This window comes from Apis laboriosa, unplaced genomic scaffold (genome assembly GCF_014066325.1).
Source record: "Apis laboriosa isolate Shangri-la unplaced genomic scaffold, ASM1406632v1 scaffold34_cov151, whole genome shotgun sequence".
NCBI classification, from domain to species: domain Eukaryota; kingdom Metazoa; phylum Arthropoda; class Insecta; order Hymenoptera; family Apidae; genus Apis; species Apis laboriosa.
This window is the reverse complement of record NW_025222928.1, coordinates 5,156,570-5,181,860: the sequence shown is the minus strand read 5'-3', so window position 1 is coordinate 5,181,860 and position 25,291 is coordinate 5,156,570. Positions and strand designations below refer to the sequence as shown.

Genomic DNA, 25,291 nt, shown 5'->3' with positions numbered 1-25,291 from the left:
CTTTTGAATACTTTTAGAAACATGATTTTTTGAAGAAATATCTTCAATACTTCACAGATGGCGTTAATAATCAATTCTTATTATATCTCTATCCTTCTTTCACTATTTGCTGTTCTTATTTATTTAGTTTCATTTACGGCACTCTGGAGATGGCGCTGATTTCAATATTTTTATTCTATCTCTATCTCTTTTTTTTTACTATTTGTTCTCCTTGTCTATACTTATTCTGCAAAATTCATTCAAGAGACGGCATTATATTTTTAAGCTTTGATTCTTTGCTTAAAAATTCCTTTATATCTATATTAAAATATTCTATTCTAACGAATAGAATAGTTATAGAATAATCAGAGTTTAAAAATGACTAAATATTTAAATATTATAAACGGTAAGTATTGCGTAAAAATAAATTTTTTATGAACCATGAATTAATTTCAACTGTTCCTGATATCTTTTTACTACTTTCCCTCAAAATATACCAAGTATACTATGAAACTTTTGCGTGCATTGCAATTTTTGCAAAAAAAAAAAAAAAAAAAAAAAGAAAGAAGATAATATACCAGATATATTATATTTTTATATGAATACGAAATTATTCGAGAAGTCTCAGCGAAAAGAAGTTACACGTAATACCTACTTGTATAAACTTTCGTAAACTACGAATTGTCGTGATCCACCCATTACGCGATAACTGTCATTTATGTTACGATCGATTTCGCCTTAGATATTTTCTGCAACATTTTTCGCAGTTCCTCCGGAATACGATGAAACAAACCATTTGATCGGATGAATCGTATTGCAAAAAAAAGAAAAAAAAAAAAATATCTGTTCTAACATAAATCGTGCGATTTCTTTTTAAATAAATAAGTTCATTCGAGATATATATACATACACACACATATATATATCGAGAAAATGAGTGAGTTCCGTAACGAGGAATACGATCAATTGATTAAACCAATAATGATAACTGGAAAAATCATTTCTATATGGCCGTTGGCAGAGAATAGCAGTTGGATAGAGATTACGTTTAGAAGATTTCACTTGTTCTGCATGTTTTTCCTAGTAAGTGCCATCTTTCTTAATCGTATAATTCGAATATATTCGACAATAAAATTCCCCCAAAAATTCTTATGGACAATTTTGAAGAAACTTTTGATTTTTCGATCAATCGTCGATACATCAATTTTATTTTCAAATATACTCGTACGATTCGCGAAATTTCGTATCAATAATCGTGGAACAACCGATGAAATTTTCAGGTGATCGCGATGTCTATCGCGGTAACAGCCGACGTGATTCACAATATAGATGATCTGGACGAAGCGACCGAATGCGCGTTAATTTGCACAGCTTTTTACCTTTGCGTGGTTCGCTTGCTCGTGTATTCGTTCCATCAGAAGGACATGCTCTACGTGGTGAACACGATGAAACAGGATTGGATCTCATCTTCGGACCAGGATCGGCTCATTTTCGCCGAGAAAACGATGTTCGCTTTCCGCCTCGCGAAATATTTTATCACCACCGTCGCAATAACAATCGTGATGTTCATGTCCGTTCCAGTTTTGGAGGTGAAAACTGAAAAATTTCGCTATCGAATCGTTTCTTCTTCTTTTTTTTCTCTTTCTTTCGAAATCAGCGGAAAAGAAAAAATAAATAAATAAATAAACGGTTTGAAAATTTGAAAGAGCCCTTATTTGTCCCACCACGTTTCTTTCAGATTTACGTGATCGGTAATAGCGAGAAAGTGCTCCCATTTCGAGGATATTTCTTCATCAATCAAACCGTGTCACCGGTTTTCGAATTTCTCTATCTGTTCAACGTAACAGCGGGCGGATTTGGCGGAAGCATGATCGCAGGCGCAACCAGTTTCAATTTAGTGGTGATAATACACGGCTCGGGCAAATTTGCCGTCCTCAGGAGAAGGATGGAGGCTTTGAGCGGAGCCGAACCTAACTCCACCTCGATCATGGGGGACAACGTGATTCGTCACCAGCAAGCGATCAAGTTGGCGTCAATTAAAACAAGAAAAAATCAAATATCGATCATTTTTCTTTTTTTAATCGATCGACGCGGAAATTTTTTCGCGTACAGGGAATCGTTCCACGAAGATAGAGATCAATCTGTTCACAGGTTCGCGGACACTTTGGAAAGGATCATAAACGTGCTCGCTTTGGGACAATTCGTCATAAGCACGGGATTGATTTGCTTCGCCGGATTTCAGATCACCTCGGTGCGTTCTCTGCTCAACGTTGTTGAGCGTTGATAAGAAAAGAAAAAAAGGAAAAGAATAATATTTGCAGATGATGGAGAACAAGGGTCGGCTGATGAAATATTCCACCTTTCTCAACTCCGCCATTCTCGAGCTGTTCATGTTCAGCTTCAGCGGGAACGGGTTGATCGACGAGGTACAAACAAATCGATCGAATTACTCTCAAGATTTTATTGCGATTCGTTCGAGTTACAGGGAAGTAATAATGTGATGCATCGACTTATATGACGCAGAGCGAGGGGATAGGCGAGTCGGCATACAACAGCGGATGGATCGGCAGCCGTTTCCGTAAAAGCGTCCAGATCATGATGATGCGTTCCAAGATTCCCAGCAAGATAACAGCGGCGAAATTCTACAGCATGTCCTTGGAGAGTTTCTCAGCGGTGAGTGACTTCTCATTTTTTCAAACTCCTTTTCAAACTCGATCATTCTCGAGATCGACAGTATTATTTAATTATATCATAAGGGGAGGAAACGTGACGTTTTCTTCTTGTCGATCCTTTATGCGTTTTCCAGGTTCTAAGCACGTCGTTCTCGTACTTCACGGTGCTCACAGCCACCAAAAATGACTAGGAGCACGAACGGTTCTACACGTTTTATACGATTCGGATAGACGGCGTCTCTCGATGACTCAACCTGCAACGGAGAATATATGTACTTTAGTTAGATCCACTAGCCTAAAAATATCGTGTAAAACAAAATGTCGTATGTGAACGTTGTAGCGTGTAGTCCACCACGTTTGTTGCTTAAGATCGATAGATTTTTTTTTTTTAGACCAAAAATCGATTCGGATAAATTTTTTACAATATACGATAGAAATTGATAATGACGATCGATAATTTAATACATTCGACGCGTTACATATAAATATAAATCCCTCCTTCGACGAGGAGTTCCAAGATTCAATCTTTCTTTTTTACGAGATTAGAAAACGTAGTAGCACGTGTAATACACGCTACACACACACACACACACACGCACACGCATACGCACACACTACATACATTGAACGAAGTAAACTAACGCTCATAATATTACGCTAGATATTTGCTTAAGCGTGTTTACCAAACATTAGGCTTATTACCAGAGTATCTATATCATATATGACATGCTACGTTTACCAATGGCGTTACACATTGGTTTCTCAATTATTCCAAGAAATATACGAAACACGAGCGAGCAATCGTTATCCTCATAGAGCGAAGATTTCCTCGAACGATTTATAAACAAACAATTAACGAAGAGAGAGAGAGAGAATTGGAATGGAAACGGCGTGGCTGGAGGTTGTGCGCGGCCAAAATATTGCGTATTATTTACCAGTTCTCTCTGGGTGGGGCGAAAGCATCGGCGTATAGTCTTGGAAGCGACTCGAGAGTATTTTCATCGCGACAGTACAACACGTGCGCCCGGCCGGTAAGCCGCGCGACTTCGCTTCCTTTCCGTGTTTATCAATACGCCGCAAAATGTGTCTAACGCGTAACCGTGGACCACCATCTTTCGACGTCTCGTCGTAATCGGTATCCCCATTCCATTTTTTTTATTCTTGCCAGCCGATATCGAAGGGTTATAAGGGAATTACAAGGCGTACGTCGACTGAGGCCATGACTGAGGCCGCCAGCTGATTATCCTCGTCCACGCGATGGCAATATGGCGAACATCAAGGTGGCAGTCCGTGTAAGACCGATTTCCGCCAGGTGAGTGAGACATCGTGAACAGATCTCGTCGTGTGACCACTCGTGGGAAAAGTATTTGAAATATTCGAAAGGTAATTTAATTTATCGAATCTCGAAATTTACTGCATCCTGAGTGAGAGAGAATTCGAAGAGAATCGTTTTTGAAGAGGAGGGAGGGGGGAGTAATTATTACTTTCTTGCAATTATTCAAGCGAAAATCATGATCGTAATGCGTAATTTTCAACGTTTATTCGTTATATTTCCATACAATCGAGTTTAATACGGTTGAAAATGAAAGTTGGACGAATCGTGTAGAACGAACGAATGAAAAAAAATATTAAGTATTTACAATTTCACGACCTGCCTGCTTTTGCCATTGGGAACCTCGCCTTCTGCCCGCTTCTGTATTTTATCTGCTCGCTCGATGTATTTTAAGAAACAAGCAAAAACCGACCGAGGAAACCACGTCCCTCTTCCCCGTGCTCCCGATATGCGCACGATGCTTCTCTCTCTCTCTCTCTCTCTCTCTCTCTCTCTCTCTCTCTCTCTCTCTTTCTCTTAGCTGGAAGCTAAGGTCAAGGTTTATGGCGTCTCGTTGCTCGCCGCAATTTCAATTTTCCTTACGAGGCATTTCGCCCCACGAGCTTTTACATTGAATCCGGTGGCTGTTTGAAACACGGAGGATAAGGAAAACTATTCCCTCGCGGGGAATAGTTAATTATTTCGTGTCGCGTGCGGGAGGGACAGAGGGGAATCTGGGGAGGAGGATTTATTAAGGGCGAACCAGGCGCGCCTTTGACTCGCTACTTGTGAACTCGTTTCTATACTTAGAAGATGGGGCCGAAGACGAAAGCGGGATGAACTGACAATCGGTCGAGCTCGTGATAAACCCGTAATAATCGACGATGAAATCATGGGATCGAATCGTCGATTATTGTAAGAAAAGAAAAAAAAAAAAAGAAATTCAAAGAAAAAGGTTTTATTATACCTGGAATAAGTGAATTATTCTCAATGTAGAAGTGAAAAATTATAAAAGTATTAATAAATGATGGCGGAAAAAAGGGGGCCGAGAACGGTAAGATAAATTAAACTGATTGGTGCACTTACGTTGACGAAGAAGGTTTGTTTGTCGTTGGACAAGTAAATTATATAATAACAATCCTTGCGTTCGATATAGAAATGATGCTGTAAAATAATTAAATATTAATTATTATTAATAATTAATAATTAATTAATAATTAAAATAATGTAAAAGTGTAAATGAGAAAGCTATTTATATCGATTTGACAATGACTTCGAGAGGAAACTCGTCTTCATTCAGCCAAGAGAATAATAAAATTACCACTTACGACTTAAGGGCCGCGACGTGAGAAAGGGAGAGAGAGAGAGAGAGAGAGAGAGAACGAGCAGTTTATTTAAAGCAACGAATTTCCAAGAGAGGCCATACCCGATCCAGGGGATGCTCTTGCGATAAAGGATCGACCGATACGTGGAGTGACGTAGTAGGGGCAGCGCGACACGCTGATGATACACGGTTAGACAGTTTAACGACTTGAAACAGAAATATCTAGTGAAAGAGAGAGAGAGAGAGAGAGAGAGAGAGATATCATCTCTTCTAGAATAACACTTGTGTGTGACTGATCTGCATGGCGGCGCGGCGCCTCTCCAGAAGGACGAAGATTCATTCAAGATCTTCGAGGATTTTTTATTGCTTTTATAAGCCTCCATCAATGATGGGGAAAATTTAATAGTTAAACTTGGTTAATTTATTATTCAAAGCGTAATAATAATAATTGTACTCAAATGATTGAAGATTATACGAAGAACTATATAATTAAAATATAATGTTATACAAGCATTTATAACAAGTAATTATTTAAAGTTTATTCGAAATTTTTAATTAGTTACTTTTTCAGGTCTACTTCGAGGTCTCCATCGATCGATACTTTTCGTCACGATGAATAACTTTGTATTCCTTTGTATTTCGTTCGAGAAGATGTTCGACTGAAAGGCCGAATGAAAGATGAACTGGATCGGTAGTTGGTTCTCTGTTCTCACGAATTTTTTCGTGAAATCAGATGGAATTGATCGATACAAATTTACGAAATGTGAAGAAATGAGAAACGAATAATAGATCGATAAAAGTTTGGATCGATGATAGGATCGTTGGAGATTCGATTCTTCTTTTAAATTCTCGCGTTGTTGAAAAAGAAATCGTGTAATTTGGATACTCGCATCAGATAGCATCATCATAGCGGTTTATTCCTCTCTCTCTCTCTCTCTCTCGAAACGATCGTCGAGGAAGCATTATCAATAATAAACTTACTTTCATCGATATTTCAAGTTTTATACGTATATTCGAGAGTAAAATTCGTTCTCGAAAATATTTTTCGCGTTGAGAGAGTGAGATAGTAACAGATATATTTTGCTTACGAAAAATAAATAATTTTATAAAATAATTTTCGATTGTTTCACTCTCAAATCCACACTTATTAAAGAAGCATATAAAAATAGTTAACAATTACATAAAAATATGAATATGAGGCAACAAAATCATAGTGATTAGTTAGTTACACTGATAGAATTACGCGAGGATAGAGTTTTTTAAAGTATTTTTAACTTTGCTTTGTTTTCTCAGTGTCACATGCGAGAAAGTATATGTATGTGTGTGGGTGTGATTGTCGTTTTTGTAATAAAAGCGATGGATGGATCGTAAATTAGATTAATAACCGATAATACGAAAGAGTAAATCGCATTTTATTTTCCATTAAAAATTAAATGTGATATATTCATTCAGCGTTCTCCAATATTTTTTTGAGAATATTACAATTCCTTTCGTAATATTCAAATATACATACAACTTTCGTGTAAAGCAAATTGAAAAAAAGAAAGCAAAGAGAATTAAACTTTATTAAATAGAATAATACAAACTTCAATATTATGAGAAATCGTATATAAAAATCGATAAAAATTTTCTTCCATTTTCGTCAGATCGATGGGACGATCTTTCGATGATCCACACCAGAAGACAAAGTTCGACAAGAGCGTTGGAAATTCGAAGGTTGAAAGAAACTTTGTTAAAGTTTCGCTCGATTATCGATTTTCCTTTTTTTTCAAGATGGAATTAAATCAAGAGAGTCAATTAACCATTCGCGGTTGAAGGTAACAAAAATCGTCGTGGTGGAGAATTAACTATCATAATCATAATCATAACCTTAAGAAAATTAGAAACACGGATAAAGGATTGGACGGATGAAGAGAGAGAGAGAGAGAGAGAAAAAAAATTGTCAAAATGGACAATGGAATTTTTTGACACGTTCTCGTATAAAAAAAGCGATGCATGCATATAGGTACACGCATCGATGACTCGATTCCAATCCAGGGAACGCGGAGGAAAAAAAAAAAAAAAAAAAGTTTCTGCGAAACGAGCGGGAGAAAGAATCTTTTTGCCGTGTCTCTGTCCGATAAAAAAGACGAAAAAAATGAATTTTTCGCTTCGTAAACAAGCCTATGGGTTCGTCCGGTTTTGTTGTTTTTTCCCCTTTTTCTTTTCCTGTCGAACGTAATACATTTTTTTTTTTTTCGTTTCTTTTCTCTCTTTTCTTTTTTTTTTTTCTTTTTCGTCATACAGAGAGTCGAATTTAACGGGGTCAGAGGTGGTCGTCCACACAGAATCGAACGAGATCTCGTTAACGAACTTGAAAGTATCTTCGAGCAAAGCCGGAGACAGCCGAGAGAGGATTCGAAAATATGGTTTCGATTATTGCTTCGACTCGTCGAATCCAGTTGCGCAGAATTTCGCGGACCAGGCAAGCATTTACCAAACACTTGGCAGGACTGTTCTGGACAACGTTTTCACCGGCTATAATTCCTGCCTGGTGGCGTACGGGCAAAGCGCATCCGGGAAAACTTACACCATGATGGGGACCAAGGTAATGATAATCTCTTTCCATTGTTTCATCTTTCCATTAACTCAAATTACTTAAATTTTTATTAGATAACTTTCATTCGAGGCTTTATGTTATTTGTCATTTCATCTTAAATTTCTCGATTTGTACCGTATCGTCCAGTAGATCGATGATAACGCTTCCCCTTCTGAAGAAACAACCACAATACCGATGAAGCATCGAGGAAAAAAAAATAAATTCACTTTTCCATTATTATTATTTCTAAAATTATATCTATATTATTATTATTTCTAAAAATTTTTGCTTCATCCTATTATATCCTTCTGAAGAAGAAAATCTTTCCAACTCGGTATACTTCGATTATCTAATTTATCGATATCGAATCGAATTTTCCAATCGCAATTTAACTTTAATTTTCGCTTTTACCCGTCGATAAGTCAGCGAGCGATCAAATTTCGCGCGCATAATTCGAAACAAGGAGGGGAGGGCGTAACGATTTCCGGTTGCCTAAACTATATTGGCGGGAAACGGAGCCAATATTTTTTGTTTTTTCCTTTTTCCTCGGCTCCTCGACGAATTTGGACCGATAAATTGGAACTGTTTTTGCGACGTTTAATTAAATTGTCCGCCGGCTTTCGTGGCGGCCGCGTTACAAAGGTTGGGCGTGTGGAGGATTTTTTTAAAAGCGAGGCACGTGTTGCGGTTGATACGTTGAGCACGTTCGATTTCAATTATGGGAAATGGAGTCGTTCGATCGCCGCGGGACATTCCGACGACATTCCGCTATTTAACGATACGTAATTCTCCCGCGATGGTGTGTTCGATTGCGTTTTTGGAGGGAAGAAAGATGGGGAAACGATTGAAGATGGCGTTGTTGTTGTTTTCCAGGAAGATCCGGGGCTCACGCCACGCCTTTGCGAGGGACTTTTCGCGAGGATCGAGGAGGAGAGGAAGAACGAGAGAAATTATGGGGTTTCTGTCAGGTAAAGATAATTGGAATTTTAATCTTTTAAATATCGATTTTACGAGAAAGTAAGAGCGAACGATTATCAAAATCAACAATAATTCCGTTTTATACGAAACATGATCGATACGTAGACCAAAATAGATCGATAAACATGCAATTTTTTAATTAGACTTTAATGTCCATTGTCCTATTGTAAAAAAATATTTTTCAGATTTTTCAAATTTTAAAGCGTGAAAAAAATAATGGAAATTTATATATATTCTTTATAATTTATGTAGATTTTTGACCATTGATTGTAAAGCATAATAAGAAAGAATAATACGCAGAAAGAAAATTAACAATTGATAGAGAAAGTTATATTCTTTATTGCACGTTCTTTAAACAAAGCCTTACATTTCAAGACGATTGATTGAATCAATCGCGTGCATGTATCGATGTGTTTAAAATATTTGGAGGGAACGAATTATAAGTAAGGAGGATTTTCGAAACAAAGCGAGGCGATAATCCGCGCATCGCCGAGATTGATAAGCGTGGGAACATTGCCATTCGCCTTTTCGCCCCTTCGATGAGAAATACGCCAATAGGCGATCGAGAAATTGGCGGGTGTCGGTCAAGGTCCGGCTCAATTTCCCTCGAAACGTACGTCCTCCTCCGCTTCGTTCCTCCGACGCCAACCAATGTCGTTCTCGAAAGTGTTGATCACTTTGGTATCGGCAACCATGTTCCTGCTCCGCCATGTTTCCCTATTAAAGGTAACGAGAAGTTTATCGTCACACTTTTTTTCTCTGTCCCAATAGTTTGCAGAAGCGATATGGTTAATCGAAAATGGTAATCGAGCACGCCTTCCTCCGGAGAAGTAAGTATCTCTCTTTGATTTTAAACAACATTAATCGAGGCAGAGCTTTATCTCGTAGCGGGGAGGGGGGATCGTTTTCTTCGAACACCGTTGCAACGGATAAGTTCCAGCTCTTGGGGAAACTCTTAATAGAATCTGTTCCGGAGGTAATAGCTTCCACCTTGTGCAATTGATTCCCTTTAGCCTTCCCCTTTTGACCTTCTTGTTAAATCGTGACCTTGTTAACTCGTTACGTAGATTTTTTTTTTTATTATGCAAATTTATTTTCGGGCTCCATATATGTTTTTTTTTTAAATATCGGAATTTTATTGTCCCTTCTTTTTCTTTTTTTTTTTTATATTCAGATAATTTATGCGATCATTAATGAAGGAAAATTTCTTTTAGGGAAAAGTTTTTTTAAATTTCTTTTCACCAATCGCATTTGAGAGTGGCTTATTATTAAACTTTCGCTATCTTTGTAGAAATAGATAAATAAATAAATAAAAGTATTTTCACTCACGCATAAAGATTCACTTAAATTCTGTAAAATGTAACAATTTAACTCATTTGACGTCCCCTGTTTTTGGGAATTAACTCTAACCCGCTCGATGATTCGAAAACCATCACCACTTCTCTGTATATATATATATATTTTTAAAAATCGAATCCTCCTGGAAGTTTCCATCGTAAGGATGGAAGATTGGTCTGACCACAATTCGATCGTTTCGAGATAGAAACAATTCGTTAATGATCGAACACAGAAATAAGAAGCATACGAGAAAGGAAAATATCGTGTGGGAATGGTTGGGAGCGGGGTGATGCCACTGGAAGGGGATGGACGTGGAACTCGAGGTTAGGAGTCGTGAGGTTTGCGAGCGCCGTGTTGGCCTGGATGTGTCTTGTAAGCTCAGTGCCCCGTGACTCGCAATCCTAGGCGGACGTGTAAGTTCTCGTTCTATCCGGGTAAGAATTTCTCTCTCTCTCTCTCTCTCTCTCTTCCTTACAGAGCACTCCCTCTCACTCGTTCACCTCACGGTTTCGTCCACTTTTCAAATTTTTTTCCATCGTCGATTTTATCCGATCTTTCTGCGATAGATCGAGGAGAAGAGCATTTTTGGTTGATGGACATTTTTTTTTTTTTTTTGTTTCCTCCAGTTTTGGAGAAGAACGAGAGAAATTCTCAGAGTAAGAGTATTATTTCTTTCTAAGACTTGTTTCTTCATTTCTCTTCTTTTTGATAAACAATATTTTCCAGAAGTATTTCTTTCTCTTTTCTTTCTCCATTTCGCTTCGTTCTACTTATCATCCGTACACCGATATTCATTTCCCTCCTTTTTTTTTTTTGTCCCCTTAGCTTCGAATTTCGCTAGAATTCGCTTTAAAAATCGAGCAGCAAACGTCCATATGGAAAAATATTAACCTCCTTCCTTTCCTCCTTCTCATTCCGGATCTTCACACCACTCCTCGTAAACACAGCTTTATTAAACGTTCACAAACGGATGTAAAAATAAAAATCTAAAAGTAATTCCGTAGTAATTCCGTTCCGTGTTGGAGCACTCGTGAAGAAATTTTATTTATCCATTCAAATATCGATTGTCTCTTCTTCCCCCTTTTTCTTCTTTGTTTTTTTCTTTTCCCTCTTCTTTTTCTTTTTTCTTTTCTCCCTCTTTTTCCTTTTGAACGAAGAAGAGCGAAGAGTAGCCGTTCCATGCAACTTTTATCGTCGCTTCGAAATTCGTATTCGTGAATCTCGACTCGAAATCGGATAGATCCTGCGGAAAATTGTTCATTCGTTTGCGATTTTTTCCCCAAGCTCGTAAACCCGGCCCAGGATACACGGTTGCTTCGAATTTTTCGTTTTCGAAAAATCACTCTCTTGTCACGTCTATCACGATAGAATCGTCTCTTCTTTTTTTTCTCCAAAATCATCGCTAATATCGCATCGCAAGTCGCGTATTTTCTTTTTCGAAGGGATCGCAAGAATTCTGGAGAGGGATGGAGAACGGAAAAAGGGAAGCGTTGTTTCCCTGCGTGGATTTTTTTTTTTTTCTTGCTCACGAGCAAGAAGAATCGCGAGAAAGTTGGGTTGATGTATTGGGGGGATAAGCGAATCGGTCAGGCCGAGGCGGCGTTCCTCTTTCAGCCAGGATCCCCCGTCATTTCACGACGTAAAATCGTTAAACGGGTCGACGAAGGGACCCGTGCGCTCTCTTTTCAAACTCGTGACAACATTTTGCGCCGGTTATTCGAGGTTATACGAGTCCATTCCTCTTTGTTTTAGATGTTCAAATATCGACGTCGTATCATCTTCCAATGGAACCGATATCCTTTCTCGAAAGAGGATCCCACGACTTTCATTGTATAAAGTGATATTTTAACGTCAACATCATCATCCTCGAATTAAATATTCTCAAAAAGATGACTCATCCTACGCGATGGACAACCTGTGTTTTCTACGCAAAAGGAAAGAATCGCTATCCTCGAATTAAATAAATTCTTCAAATGCTTTTCATACAAATTCAAAAGGAAAGAATCGTTTCAACACGGTATTTACACATTGTTTAATTAAATAATTCGTCAAATTTATTTTAAATGACACTCTCAGCATCCTCGAATTAAATAAATATTCTCCAAAAGATGACTTGATCTTATGTGATGGACAACCTGTGCTTTCTAGGCGACGCAAAAGGAAAGAATCGATATCCTCGAATTAAATAAATTCTTCAAATGCTTTTCATAGAAATCGTTTACTTTAAATGACATTTTCGTCATCCTCGAATTAAATAAATATTCTTCAAAAGATGATCGACGGATTGCATTTCATTCCAATGCAAATCCAAAAGAAAATCGTCATCTTTAACGATCCTCATATTATTTATCGTTTCATACAAATTCAAGTTTTCTTTAATTTAAATCACACTCTCGCTATCTTCGAATTAAATAAATTCTCCAAATGCTTTTCATACAAATCCAAAAGGAAAAAATCGTCGTCTCAACACGCTATTTACAAACTGTTTAATTAAATAATTCGTCAAATTTACTTTAAATGACATACTCGTCATCCTCGAATTAAATAAATATTCTTCAAAAGATGATCGACGGACATTGTCGACCAATGCTTTTCATTCCAATGCAAATCCAAAAGAAAATCGTCGTCTTTAACGATCTTCATATTATTTATCGTTTCATACAAATTCAAGTTTTCTTTAATTTAAATCACACTCTCGCTATCCTCGAATTAAAAAAATTCTCCAAATACTTTTCACGCAAATCCAAAAGGAAAGAATCGTCATCTCAACGATCGTCACACTTTTTTACCATTTAATAATTCATTAAATTTTCTTTACTTTAAGTCACACTCTGGCTATCCTCGAATTAAGTAAATAAATTCTCCATGAGATTTATTTATTATTTATTATTTTTTTATTTTATTATTATTATTATTTATTATTATTATTATTATTTATTTATTTATTATTTTTTCTCCAAAAGATGATCGACCAAATACTTCTCCATGCAAATCCAAAAGGGAAGAGAATCGTCGTCTCGACGATCCTCACTCAACTATTCGTCGTTCGATAATTCGTCAAATTTAAATGGCCACTTCAACACACAATCGAATTAAACGAAATATTGTCCAAAAGATGGTCGAGAGACATCAAAAGGGTGCAATACCGTGCCGTTTTTGCCGTTTGCGACGCGAACCGGAAGGGAAGAGGCGACGTTCGCCGGAAGTTCTCCAAAGAAACGAACGTTTTTATCACCGCGTAGTGTCTTTACCGCTGTTCATCATCCGTAACCGGGGCCGTGAATCATCCTTTGTTGCCGTATTGACCGTTTGACAAAAAAAGGATACGACAGATTTACGCGCGTCCGGTCGCGCGAATCGCGATCCACCCCTCTTCTTTCCCTCCTCCCTCCCCTCCAATACTATAAATCCGCGATTCATACGATCAACCGGCAGTTATTAAAAGTTTATTAAAAGTGAAATTCGTCTCGCTCGTAGGCAAAATAGTTTGCGTTCTTTCTTCTGCCACGAGGTCCCCCTGCGGATGTTTCGATTTCGCGCGATAAAACCAACACCAAAAACACCATCCGTGTTTCTTTTTTCCAAAATCGAAATATGTATGTCGCCGTCCCCTTTCCCTGGATTCAGAGGGGAGGGGGATTTTTCGAAACGTCACCGGTATATTATTATTCGTCGTTGGTCGTGTTTAGCCACGGTGTCGCGTTAATGGCGAATGAAAAATATTTCGGGTCCACCATCACTTTTAAATTAAAACGTATCCGAGAGGATAGGATGTCGCGTTAATGGACCGACTCGCGTTCCAAAACGAGAGCCCTCTGTATCCCCTCTGTGGAAAAATTTTCGATAGGGCATTCTTTACGATTCTTCAAGATTCAACGCCCGTGAAAATTTCTCTTCCAATCAGTTTGAATCTCGAAATTCAGGACTTTCATCAGATCTAATCTCAATCCTTCAAAATTTTTTGGAGACGAATTGGGAGTTATATATGTGGTTGGAATATAAATAGATCAATTTGAATCAGATCAAGTTGGTTGGTTGGCTTGGTAGACTCTTTTGCTTTTTTAATTATCAGAAACAGTGTTTCTGGAAAAATTGATGTTAATTTTTATTCAGATTCATAGAATACATTCAGATTCAAGAGAAATAGATTTATTATTAAACTTTTTTAATAGATCGAATTGTAAATTCTGATCAAAGGACTGAACAAAAAATTTTCAACAGCGTCAGAAATTATTTGAACAAATTCTTTAGAAAAAGAAAAAGCGAAAAGACCGATTAAACTTCACAACTCTTCTTTGATCCATTCAACTTTCAAAATTCGAAAATAAAGTTCTCCTCTTGTCCTATTGTCCTATTGTCCCCAAAAATTTTAAATATTTTCGTGCTTCCCAGAAACCATTTGCTAAAAAATTTCATCGAAAAAAAGAAAGAAAGAAAAAAAAAGAAAGAAATAAAAAGGAAGCGAAAAGATTTTCCGGTCAAGCCAAGATTTCCTCCATCATTCTTCGGCCCGCTTAACTTTCAAAATTCAATACGAAGTGCCATCACTTTGCTCCGTAAAAGTCTTCTTTCCCCCATTCTTTTTCTACCATTTTTCGCAAGTGGATGGAATTTCCCACGGTTCAAAGTGTTCCTCCAAGGTTTTCGAGTCGCGGGCGTGTCCATTAAAACGCGACCTCCTCTGACGTAATTAAACCCAATCTCGTGCCACTTAATAAAGCGAATAATAGAGAGTGTTGTCGCTTTTACTGCTCGAAACTGAGGGAGCAGTTCTCTCTCTCTAAAAAGAGAGAGAGAGAGAGAGAGAGAGAGAGAGAGAGAGAGAGAGAGAGAGAGAGAGAGAGAGAGAGAGAGAGAAAATTCTCGTTTCTTCACGGTGAATCATTTTTGTGTCCACGTGGCAATAAAAATGGATGAATGCAAACGACTTCTCTCTCTTGTGGCCGTCTTAATTCACTCTTATACCCCTGAAAAAAAGAAACGAAAAAGAAGGGTTGGACAGTTTTGGCCGGGAGGATGCTTTCTTGTTGCAATTTCCTTGGCTTGGTCGTAAAACGAGTCGAGAGAACGGACGATAACGAGGACGGTGGATGGTGGAATTGTTTTTCAAAGAAAAAAAAAAAAAAAACTTATATCGATAGAGAGTTTTAAAATCGAGACGTGTAAAATTATGATACATACGGAGAGGAGGGGAAGAGGGATTCGGAATTATGGACGGGCGAAAGAAGAAAATTGAGGATTGGACTCATGATGAGAACGAGAAAGATAGGACATGGACCTAAAATTTATCGCGAAAGTACGAGAAATGCAGAGGAGAGGAGAAAATAAACGACAGAGGGAGATAAGTAAAACAAGAACTTATGTTTAAAACCACGATCGAGAGGAAAAATGTTATTCAGAATAACGAAACTAGAAAATTTAAGAATTATTCGAATAAACTCATCTTCGTCGAGAATTATTAATCAAATCCTGTTATTTTTTTTCTCGTTACAAGGAATAGAACGTGAACCAAATTCCAGAAGAATATTTGGTTCATAAAACTTTGTTAAAGAAGCGATCTTGATCGCTTGATTCTCATATCTCATGCCATTAATTTTATATTTAAAATTCTAACCAAACAGAAACTTGTCAAATTTTATCTAAATCTTACATTTGATCCTTGAAGAAATATGATACCGACGACAAAAAAGACGATGGCGGAACTGTTCAAAGAGAAGGGAAGTAATCGAAAACACCTTCATCGATACAACGCCATTTTCTTTTATCCACGAATTTTTCACGAATATTTTCTCGCTGGTTCAGGTCGTCGACAGACGAGTAACATCCACCGATGCGCTGGATCGATAATTCAGGTTTTGTTGTGCAATTAATTATACCTATTAGCGAAACGTACTCTCGTCAATAAACGGAGCCGGGCATAATTTAATTTACGATCTAACAACGATCCCATCCCCGGTTACAATTGACACGTCCCGGTAATAAACGCGACACCGGCTAATGTCGCGCGAAAATTGTCGCACTTTCGCGCACAATCGTTAATTCACGCGCGATTTCCTTCGTCCAACGGCGAATCCGCGATTGAAACGCTCGTGTCATGCGATCTTCTCCTCTTTTTTTTTTTTTTTTCGAACTAGGTTCAATCGATCGTTTTCCTTTTCTCCCCCCCCCCTCCTTTCTTTCCGTTTCTTTTTTTTTTTTCACCGGTTCAATTCGTCGAAGAAAACTCGTGATATTTTTTTTCCAACAACAAATTTCGAATTATCGAGTTAAATTATCGATTTATTTTTAATAGACAATTGGATAGCATGTTGGAAAGTATTGGAAATATCCACGATTTTTTCAAATAAGTTTAAAGTTATCGATTTCAACCGATTGATTTGCGAAAAAATTTATATTTTTAACAGGTAATTGGATAGCATATGATTGGAAAGTATTGGAAATATCCACGATTTTTTCAAATAAGTTATCGATTTCAACCGATTGATTTGCAAAAGAATTTGTATTTTTAACAGACAATTGGATAGCAACAGATAATCGGTTCCAAATACTAGCAATACTAGAAAGTATTGGAAATATCCACGATTTTTTCAAATAAATTTAAAGTTATTGATTTCAATCGATTTGCAAAAATATTTTTATCAGGTAATTGGATAGTAATAGTAATAGATAATAGGAAATAGATAATCGATTACTAGCAATACTATAGTTAGAAAGTATTGGAAATATCCACGATACTTGAAAGTTGCACCTATTGTTATAATATCATTTACTCAATTATTATAACAATATTCGTAATGTCAAAATCAAAGCTATCACGTTACAACATCTTCACATCCTTATCTCCGTTTCACGAGCTAGTTTATCAAATTCGGGAAAAAATTTCAAATTTGACTCCAAATTTTCCACCAATGTCATTTTCATTTCGGCCAATTATAACAGACGGCGGGATACAACGAATTCGTACGAATTGAAAGCTCGATGGCTTCGTGGATGGAGACACGACCACGGTCACGGAGAAACCGTTTCGACGTCCGGCGTTGTGGATGACTCGTTGGCTGCCAATTGATCAGGAAGCATGGTCGTTAGGCAACGGCGTTTAACGTGATTAAGTCGCCGAATTCGTACGCGATAGCATGCCGTGCCGCTCTTCCCATCCGCAATGAAACGGTAACCGATCAAAAGCTCCGCATTACTTATGGCTGATTGATCGATAGAACACACTCCCTCTTCTCTCTCTCTCTCTCTCTCTCTCTGTTCTCGCGCTTCCTCTTCTTCCTCCTTCCTCTTTTTCCTTTCGTTCCCCGAAGCAAGCACCGTGGAAACTTCGTCTCTGACCACATTCCGCTCGTTACGATCCGCTTAAATTCGTTCCCTTTCGATTCATCGATCGATACGTTGTTTATCTGCTGATCTCTACGTACAAGCTGATTAAAGCGAAATTTCGAGGCGAGAGATTCGTTGAAAAGTCGAATCTCAGGACAGGAGAGAATTTTTTATCTCGTGCGATATTTTTGAGAAAATCCGCGTCGATCGATCCGTCTCTCTTTTTCGATAAAATTATTCTTTATCGTTGAAAAATCTATTCTTCGTTAAACAATAAGATTACTTATTTTACAAGTATCTTCGATTATAATCAATTTATTCGAGGAATAATAAAATCGGGGAAAAAATTGAACGGAATTGATTCGTTGGAATTGGTTCCTGTCGAAAAATCGAAATTCAATCCTCGCAGGATTGTATTCGCGCGCGATATCGATCCGTCCCCCATTCAAAAATTAAGAATCGAAAATTACGACGAGGCTCGGCGAGCATCTTGGCAGGGCCGCGGGCTGCTCGTGCCCCCGGTGACCCAGTAATCGAGGGGGTCGATATTCACCCCTAACGGCGTCTAACGTTACAAGGTATCGCGTGAACGCCCCGCGTGTGTCTCCCTTCAAATTCGAGCGCTTTCGCGCGGGGGGAGCGGTGCGGGTTCGACGACTCGTCGCAAGCCGAGGAACCAATCAACACGGCTCGATCGCTTACTTCTCTCCAAAATTCTTTCTAAAACTATACTAAACTATACTAAACTAAACTATACTAAAACTATATACTATAGTTATAGTATATAGTATATATATATATAGTTATAGTATATAGTATATATATATACTATATATACGGAGTTTAGAAAGAAACAGCAGGTTTAATATGTATACATTTTTTGGAATTTTGTTGTATTTTTCCACGTAACGTAAGAAATCCTCTTCAGATTTCGAGATACGAAACGTGTTCTTTCGAGCAGGATTCATTTTTTCGAGTATTTCGCTTCAAGATTTGGAAATTGTTTTTTCTTACAAGATTTCCTGCGAGGTAAGGTTCTAATTTGGATGAAATTCGGATGAAAGGTGAAAAATCTCCTTTTCCTATTTTCTTTCGTGTTATTGAACGTAGTAGTAGAGGATGGATAGATGGGACGGATCGATTTCTTATTTCGACACCGTTCGTAATATCCGGCAAACACGAGACCGAGCATTCGTTCCCTCCAATGAGAACTGAGAGACACTCGACAACTTTTAAAAGCCCCTGACGAACGACTTTTCCTTTTTATCCTTGAATTTCGTTGATTAATCGATTCCTCTCCATAATCTCCTTCAAATCCGGAGGAATTGAATTTTTGTGTCTCTCTCTCGATCGATCCGATTGATCGATACAAGCGTTGTCGTTTTCCTTTTTCTTTTTTTTTTTTTTACAATAATTTCGTTAATTTTTAATAAAGGAAGAACGAACGAAGTATGCTCTTTCGACTCAACCTCGTTCTTTAATTCGAAACATTCTTTTCTCGATGTTAAAGAGTAAATTTAGAGAATTATTTAAATTTAGAAAATTAGCGGTCCCAAGTTGATAGCAGAAATTTTCTATCTTATTTACAACCATCTCGAAAGGTTCTTTAACCTTTTATATTATATATTTGTATATTATATATTTTTATGACGCCGATAAAAAATTTATCTTCATTCTTTCGAATGAAAACAAAGTAAACCGCGTTATTAATTCGAATCCCTTTTTTACCTCTGCTCACCTAACCTATTTTTATAAAGACGAATCATCGATCGTTTCTCGTTAAGCGCCAATTTAAACGTAATTAATTCAAACGTCGTTTCTCATGCAACGAAATTAATCCGGCTTTGTCAACGACTACGAGCGAGGACGACAACAACAAAAGTAGAATTGTAGGATAGATAAGCGCGTGGATGGAACAGAATGCAACAAGATCACGGATTGAACGGGCAACGGTAGTTGAGTTATCTCGGTGAAACTTTTAAATAGCTTTCTCGCTCGCCGGGCAACGTGGACGCCCCGATAAAAAGAGTTTACACGAAGCCGGTCGGTTATTTCTTTAAGCCTTGATTCTCCTTCTTATTTTTGGCGGCCACCTGCAAATTTCGCGATCGTGCAATGCAAATAACGAGGGGGGAGGAGGATTCTGATCGATCCCCGGAATCGAATCTGCATAGTAGTTTCTTGCTTGGCAGTACAACGATAATGCCAACTTTTTCTTTCTGTGGCTTGAAGAAAGAGGTTCGTTCCGTGCTCTTGGAGAAATTATATTTGTACATCGAAGAAGAAAGAATTTGATTTAAAGAAATTAAATACACGTATCTCTCTATGGAAATTTATTTTTGATTAAACGGGTTTCGGGAAAAAAAGAAACTCTATTCAAGGAAAGAGATAAAACACGAAGGGAGAAGGATTGTAAAATCGATCGAATCGTTTAACAATCGTTGAAAAACGAGAATCTCGTGGTGACAGTCGTTTAATTTTGTTAATGATATTTTAATAAAAGTACTTTGTTCGAAAAGGACGCATCTTGCGTCTTGATTGAAATCAAGAAATGTGAAAATAACATCATTCGTTTTGAAACGAAGAAATATTCATTACGTAAGCTTAATGCACACGATCAGAACGAATTCCGTGCGAAAGTAGGAGAAGATTTCGATAAATTTAGATGCGGCTCTCTTGTTGCTCCTCGTTGCACGAAAACCACGGTTTTTGGGGTCGTGGAAAAACGTTGTAAACGTTTTGAATGTTCCTGCTTCGATTTTCTAATTTCCAGAAGTCTCCTCGTTCGAACGAGGCTGGGAGGTTATTCACAGAGGGTTTCAGAACCCTTTCTCGAATAGTGGCCAGAGAACTCGTGGAGACCACGAGTGGACGACCCTATTTACTTCGAGTTCGATTCCGCCGTGATGTCAAAAGTACTCGAATGCTTCGGCAAGGGACGATGATGGGGACGAAATGCAAAATTCGAATATATCAATTTTTTCAGCTTATTTTTCCTCACTTTCCTCATTTTTCCTCCAACTTGGGCAACCATGCGTTCGATGAAACATCGAACGTTTTTTAATGACAGAGATTTTTAATGACAGAGATTTTCAATGACAGAGATTTTCAATGACAGAGATTTTCAATGACAGAGATTTTCAATGACAGAGATTTTTAATGACAGAGATCCCCTCCCCTTTTTTTCATAATGGAACGATTCATATCATATGAAAATCATCAATTCGAATGAAATTCTTTCCAATCAACTTTCGTATCAATTTTTCTTTCCTCGAACGGGAAGAAGAGGGAGGTGTGGAAATAAAAAATTGGAAACATTCAATCCTGTTATTGAGATTAATTTAACATTGCAGAAGAAGCAATGATGGCGATGATTCAAATTTCTCGAGTTTTCTGAAATCGACGATGAACCACGTCGTCCATGGTTGAGGGGGACGAGAGAAAAGTGTTGGAGGGAAACTTCGATCGCTGTTAAGCGGATTTACCGTGGCACGCGCGCACGTTTCACGAGGACAGTGGAGCGGATAATGACGTTAAGAGGATCCGGAAGCTTGGCTGTGGTCGAAAGGAAAAGTGTGCAGCCGACGGATCATCTATCTCTCCTGTTCGAATCTCGTAGCCGAGTTATTATACGACGCATCCGTGTTGCCCATCTCTTTGATATTTGGCGCGTGTCGCGTGCGGCTATTATGCGCCACCTATCGATTTACTTGTTGAATATCTATGGATAACGCGATACGCATCGACGACACGGAATTATCTATCGATTATCGCTTCCTCTTCCCGTCGTTTTCGTTTGACAAATCGTGTATCAACAACGTGCGAATTATCGATTGTTCCACGATTGAAAGATTATGGATTGATTCCATAAGCAAGATTTTCGAGGGAAAAATTGATGATTTTCGAGGATATGTTACGAGAGAGTCGTGTTGTAACGCGTTCGAAAATCGATCGAACGGAACAGGATTTCTATTTCTAGGGATTTAAGTAGTCGATCAAAGTCGATTCGTAACGTAACACGAATTCTGTTTCAGTTACTTGGAGATATACAACGAGAGGGTGAGAGATCTTTTGAAGCCGTCCTCGAGCACGGGAGGATTGAGAGTTCGCGAGCATCCTCGACTCGGCCCTTATGTTCAAGGTACAGCCGATTTTCGTTTCCTCCAATTCGCTCCAGTTATTATAAATTATATCGACAAGATCAAAATTTCTTCTCTTCTGTGAATTAAACTTAAATTTCATTCACTTCGTACACGGAAATTGGTGACAAAATGTAACGATTTATTTTACATTCCATATCGTAAATTTAAGTTTGCAGAACTTTGCAAAACTATACGTTAAAATTAATCTCTTCCAGCGCTCCCGCGCATTTTTTAGCGCTCTAAAAAAAAGCATATAAAGCACATATGCTTTTTTTTAACTATTATTTATTATATACGTAAAATTAAATCGATTAATTATTATTTTTTTTTACAAACTCGAATGAAGCATTCCCCTTTGTGCGATGGTACACGCAATTATATCTGATTTCCCTCCTTTTTAAATTCGACTTTACATTTTCTTATTGTAAATTTCTTCTTGCCTTTTCCTATTATTCGAGCGTTTTTAATTCCTCGAATCGAAAAAAGTCGAGTCGAAAAAATATTAAAACGTGATCCGTGAGCAATATCTTAACATCATACACATTTTTTTAACCCCTTTTGATTCAATTTTCACCCCCTCCTTTTTTTTCTCTCCTTTCGTTCCCACACAACAGGTTTGACCCATCACGTGGTGCGCACCCTGGGCTCGTTGATGTCCTGCGTGGAGGAGGGTACGAGGGCACGGAAGACAGCGTCCACGTTGCAGAACCCGAGCAGCAGCCGCAGCCACGCTCTGCTCACGATCGTGGTCGCGGAGGGGTCGGCGAGCGAAGCGTCCTCGAGGGCGAGGAGGGCATCTCGCGGCGGCAGCAAGCTACGACTGGTCGATCTGGCGGGAAGCGAGAGCGCGGCTACGTGCGCTGGCGTTCATCGGCTGAAGGTGAGTCGTCCACGTCCCCTAAAATAAAAAAAAAATAATCGATCATCGGGATCATCGATGAAAACCAGATCAGAAAAGGAGAAATCGATTGCTCCTCCGTTTTGACACGGATCGTTCTACACGTTCTTCACTTGCGCGTGGGAGGAAAAAATTGAGGAAAGAAGGAAGGGGAGGAGAGGAAGAGAGGGGAGGGAGAATGACACGTGCCTGTTTGCAGGAGGGCGCGAATATAAACAAGAGTCTAGTGGCGCTGGGGAACGTAATATCGGCCCTTGCGGAGAGAGGCACGAGCCCAGGAAGTGGCCCAGGCAGGAGGTTCATCCCTTATAGAGATTCTTCGCTTACTTGGCTGTTGAAGGACGCACTTGGCGGGAATGCCACTACCATTATGCTCGCCAGTAAGTGCCTCCTCTTCCCTTTGATCTTCCCTCTCTCGGTATTATCCACCCTCCGCGCCCCCCCCTCCCTCCCTCGTCTTATTTATTTTTAGAAGATGCGCTTCAAGAGAGATGATTTACACGTTGAACGGAGCTTTCTTTTCGTAACTCTCTGATTCGTCGTTAATCAGGTTTACACCAAGCCTCGTTCCAGATCCTTCTCGTTCCATTCAGAGACCTCCCCCTCCCCAGGTTACTTTCCTCCATTTCACCTCCCACTCCCCGTTCCCAGGATCGCGATATTTAATTTTGGAAGACGACTTGGAGGAAGAGGAGGAGGAGGAGGAGGGGGAGGAGGAAGAAAAAAGAAGGAGAAAAATCGATGGCCGCTTTTTCATCCTCCAACAGTCGTCTTCGCCATCCACTTCGTCACACTACCTACACTACTCCTCCAACCTCGTCGTCGCTTTGCTTAACTCCATAGCTTTCCATAAATTCCAGTTAATTGCCAGAGGAGAATTATTATCGCGAGCCTCTGATTCATGAAATTATCCCTCCCCTCCCGCGATACTCGAGCAGCCCGGAAACTCGAGGATGGTAATTGGTTTAAATGCTTTTTCCAGCCGGGCTAAGGCGCCTGGAGATTAAAATTCGATAGCCAAGGCGCGAAAGCGTGGCGACGGGAATCGGTAAATACGAGATCCTTTAAATCGAAGTCGCAGTTTCGCATTTGTCGACGTTTCAATTTTCGTCGACAAGGAATGGAACGCGACAATTTTTCAATTCTAGATGGATAGATAAATAGATTCGCAGTAGAAACAGATGAATCTCGTTTGGTAAGAAAGAGACGATAATTTGGAGAACAAACGAGTTGCCAGTAGAGTGGGTCGATGGTAGATTGATTTGTAGAATTTGAACATTGTAGTTGGACACGTAGAGGGAACGGTATGGAATATAAAAAAAAAAAAAACTCTGTTTTGACGCATCTGTGCAGAAAGGGTGAGTTGTATTTGCAAAGTAAGTAGAACGAATCGCTTGCGATAATCATATAGCAAACGAGCGTAATAAATCGCTCCATTCATTTTTCACGAGATACGCTATATTATTGTTAATAATCGAATCGAAAAAATTTCATAGCCGATACGCAGATTTTTCGTCAAACATTTCCTGGAGATTCGATTCCATCCGATCGAAAAAAAGTGTTTTTGTATTTTGCGATTTATCGATACGGAGGGGGAGGGAAAAAAAAAAAAGAAGAAAAAAAGAAAATGCATTTTTTTTTCTGTTCGCACGACAAGCGCATGGACAATCGAGGCCGCTATTATTTCGTTCCACGTTTCGTGATTTTCGATCGTTCTAACGCAATAACGCGACTCTGTGTTTAAACGAGCAAAAGAGAGAAATTTATCCCCCTTCTTCGAATTATTCCACTATTTCCAGACGAGTGGAAACCATCTAATGCGTCCAACACGGTATATAATCGGTGGAATCCAGATGGAAAAACGATTGGCTAATTAGCGCGGCCGGGCTCCCGATGCCACGTAAACGGAAGAATTGGCAAATATTCGTAGGCCGGCCGCGATGCGTATAATTAATCGCGGCGAAATATTCCAAACCGATGATCATCGGCGTCCAATTGAATTGCTAATAGCATTCGGGCTTATTATCGACCCGGGATGGCGAGGGATGGTAGACGTTTAATATTCAGTATCTGCATTAATGGTTGACCGCGTGTTACGCATCGTGGTCCCCCTTTTTTCTCTCTCTCTCTTTTCTTTTTTTCCAAATGTAAAAATGACATTTTTCATTTTTCTTTCTTTCTTTCTTTCTTTCTTTTTTTTCCCGCGCGAAAAATTGGAATCGATGTGAAAAAAACTCGAATTTCTGCTCATTTCTTTCCCGCCGATTGCTCTGTCTCAGCCCAATTCCCATTCTCGATGAAATTTAAAATTCGATCGATGAGTCGCAATCTCGAGGTAACCACGATTAATTATTAAGAGGTGATGAGGGAGTGTAACAGCAGTGTCAATATTATTTTCGTTCACGTTTTTTCGTCCTCTGTTTCCAGCTATCTCGCCAGCGAGCGGAAGTTACAACGAGACGGCCCGCACGTTGCGATTCGCGCAGAGGGCGCAGAGCGTGGTCAATCGGCCGATGGTCAACGAGGATCCGGTGGCGAGGATCGTTCGTGAGCTCAGGGCAGAGGTGGCCAGGCTGAAATCCTTGCTTCTGGAAAAGGCAAGTCATTGCCCCCTTTACGGAATTACGCGATATTTTTCCAATCTGTGGTTCCCTCCAATGTGAAATAAACCACGAAAAACGTGTTTCGTTTCCCGAATTGGTTCGGCCGTTAAATCTTACTTCCTCGTACATTGCACGCCGTAAAAC

At 38.9% G+C, this 25,291-nt stretch overlaps 2 protein-coding genes across 3 annotated transcripts in view; both read left to right on the top strand.

Moving 5' to 3' along the window:
• Positions 1-912: 912 nt before the first annotated feature.
• On the top strand, positions 913-2,894 carry LOC122715020 (odorant receptor 13a-like). Its single transcript, XM_043936884.1, has 7 exons — positions 913-1,062; positions 1,260-1,568; positions 1,718-2,004; positions 2,113-2,230; positions 2,301-2,405; positions 2,503-2,652; positions 2,786-2,894. The coding sequence occupies exons 1-7, from the start codon at positions 913-915 to the stop codon at positions 2,840-2,842; spliced, it is 1,176 nt and encodes a 391-aa protein (XP_043792819.1). The 3' UTR covers positions 2,843-2,894.
• A 720-nt stretch (positions 2,895-3,614) lies between these two features.
• Positions 3,615-25,291, top strand: part of LOC122714910 (transcriptional regulator ATRX-like) — a 28,140-nt gene continuing 6,463 nt past the window's right edge. The window contains exons 1-7 of one of the 2 annotated variants that reach the window (XM_043936690.1): positions 3,615-3,963; positions 7,574-7,874; positions 8,739-8,833; positions 21,539-21,645; positions 22,261-22,526; positions 22,744-22,924; positions 24,972-25,141. In XM_043936690.1, coding sequence (XP_043792625.1) covers positions 3,917-3,963; positions 7,574-7,874; positions 8,739-8,833; positions 21,539-21,645; positions 22,261-22,526; positions 22,744-22,924; positions 24,972-25,141 — 1,167 coding nt within the window. In that variant the 5' untranslated portion in view covers positions 3,615-3,916. Of the gene's footprint in view, positions 3,964-7,573; positions 7,875-8,738; positions 8,834-10,566; positions 10,595-21,538; positions 21,646-22,260; positions 22,527-22,743; positions 22,925-24,971; positions 25,142-25,291 lie in introns of those variants that run through there. The other variant, XM_043936691.1, reaches the window with a different exon arrangement.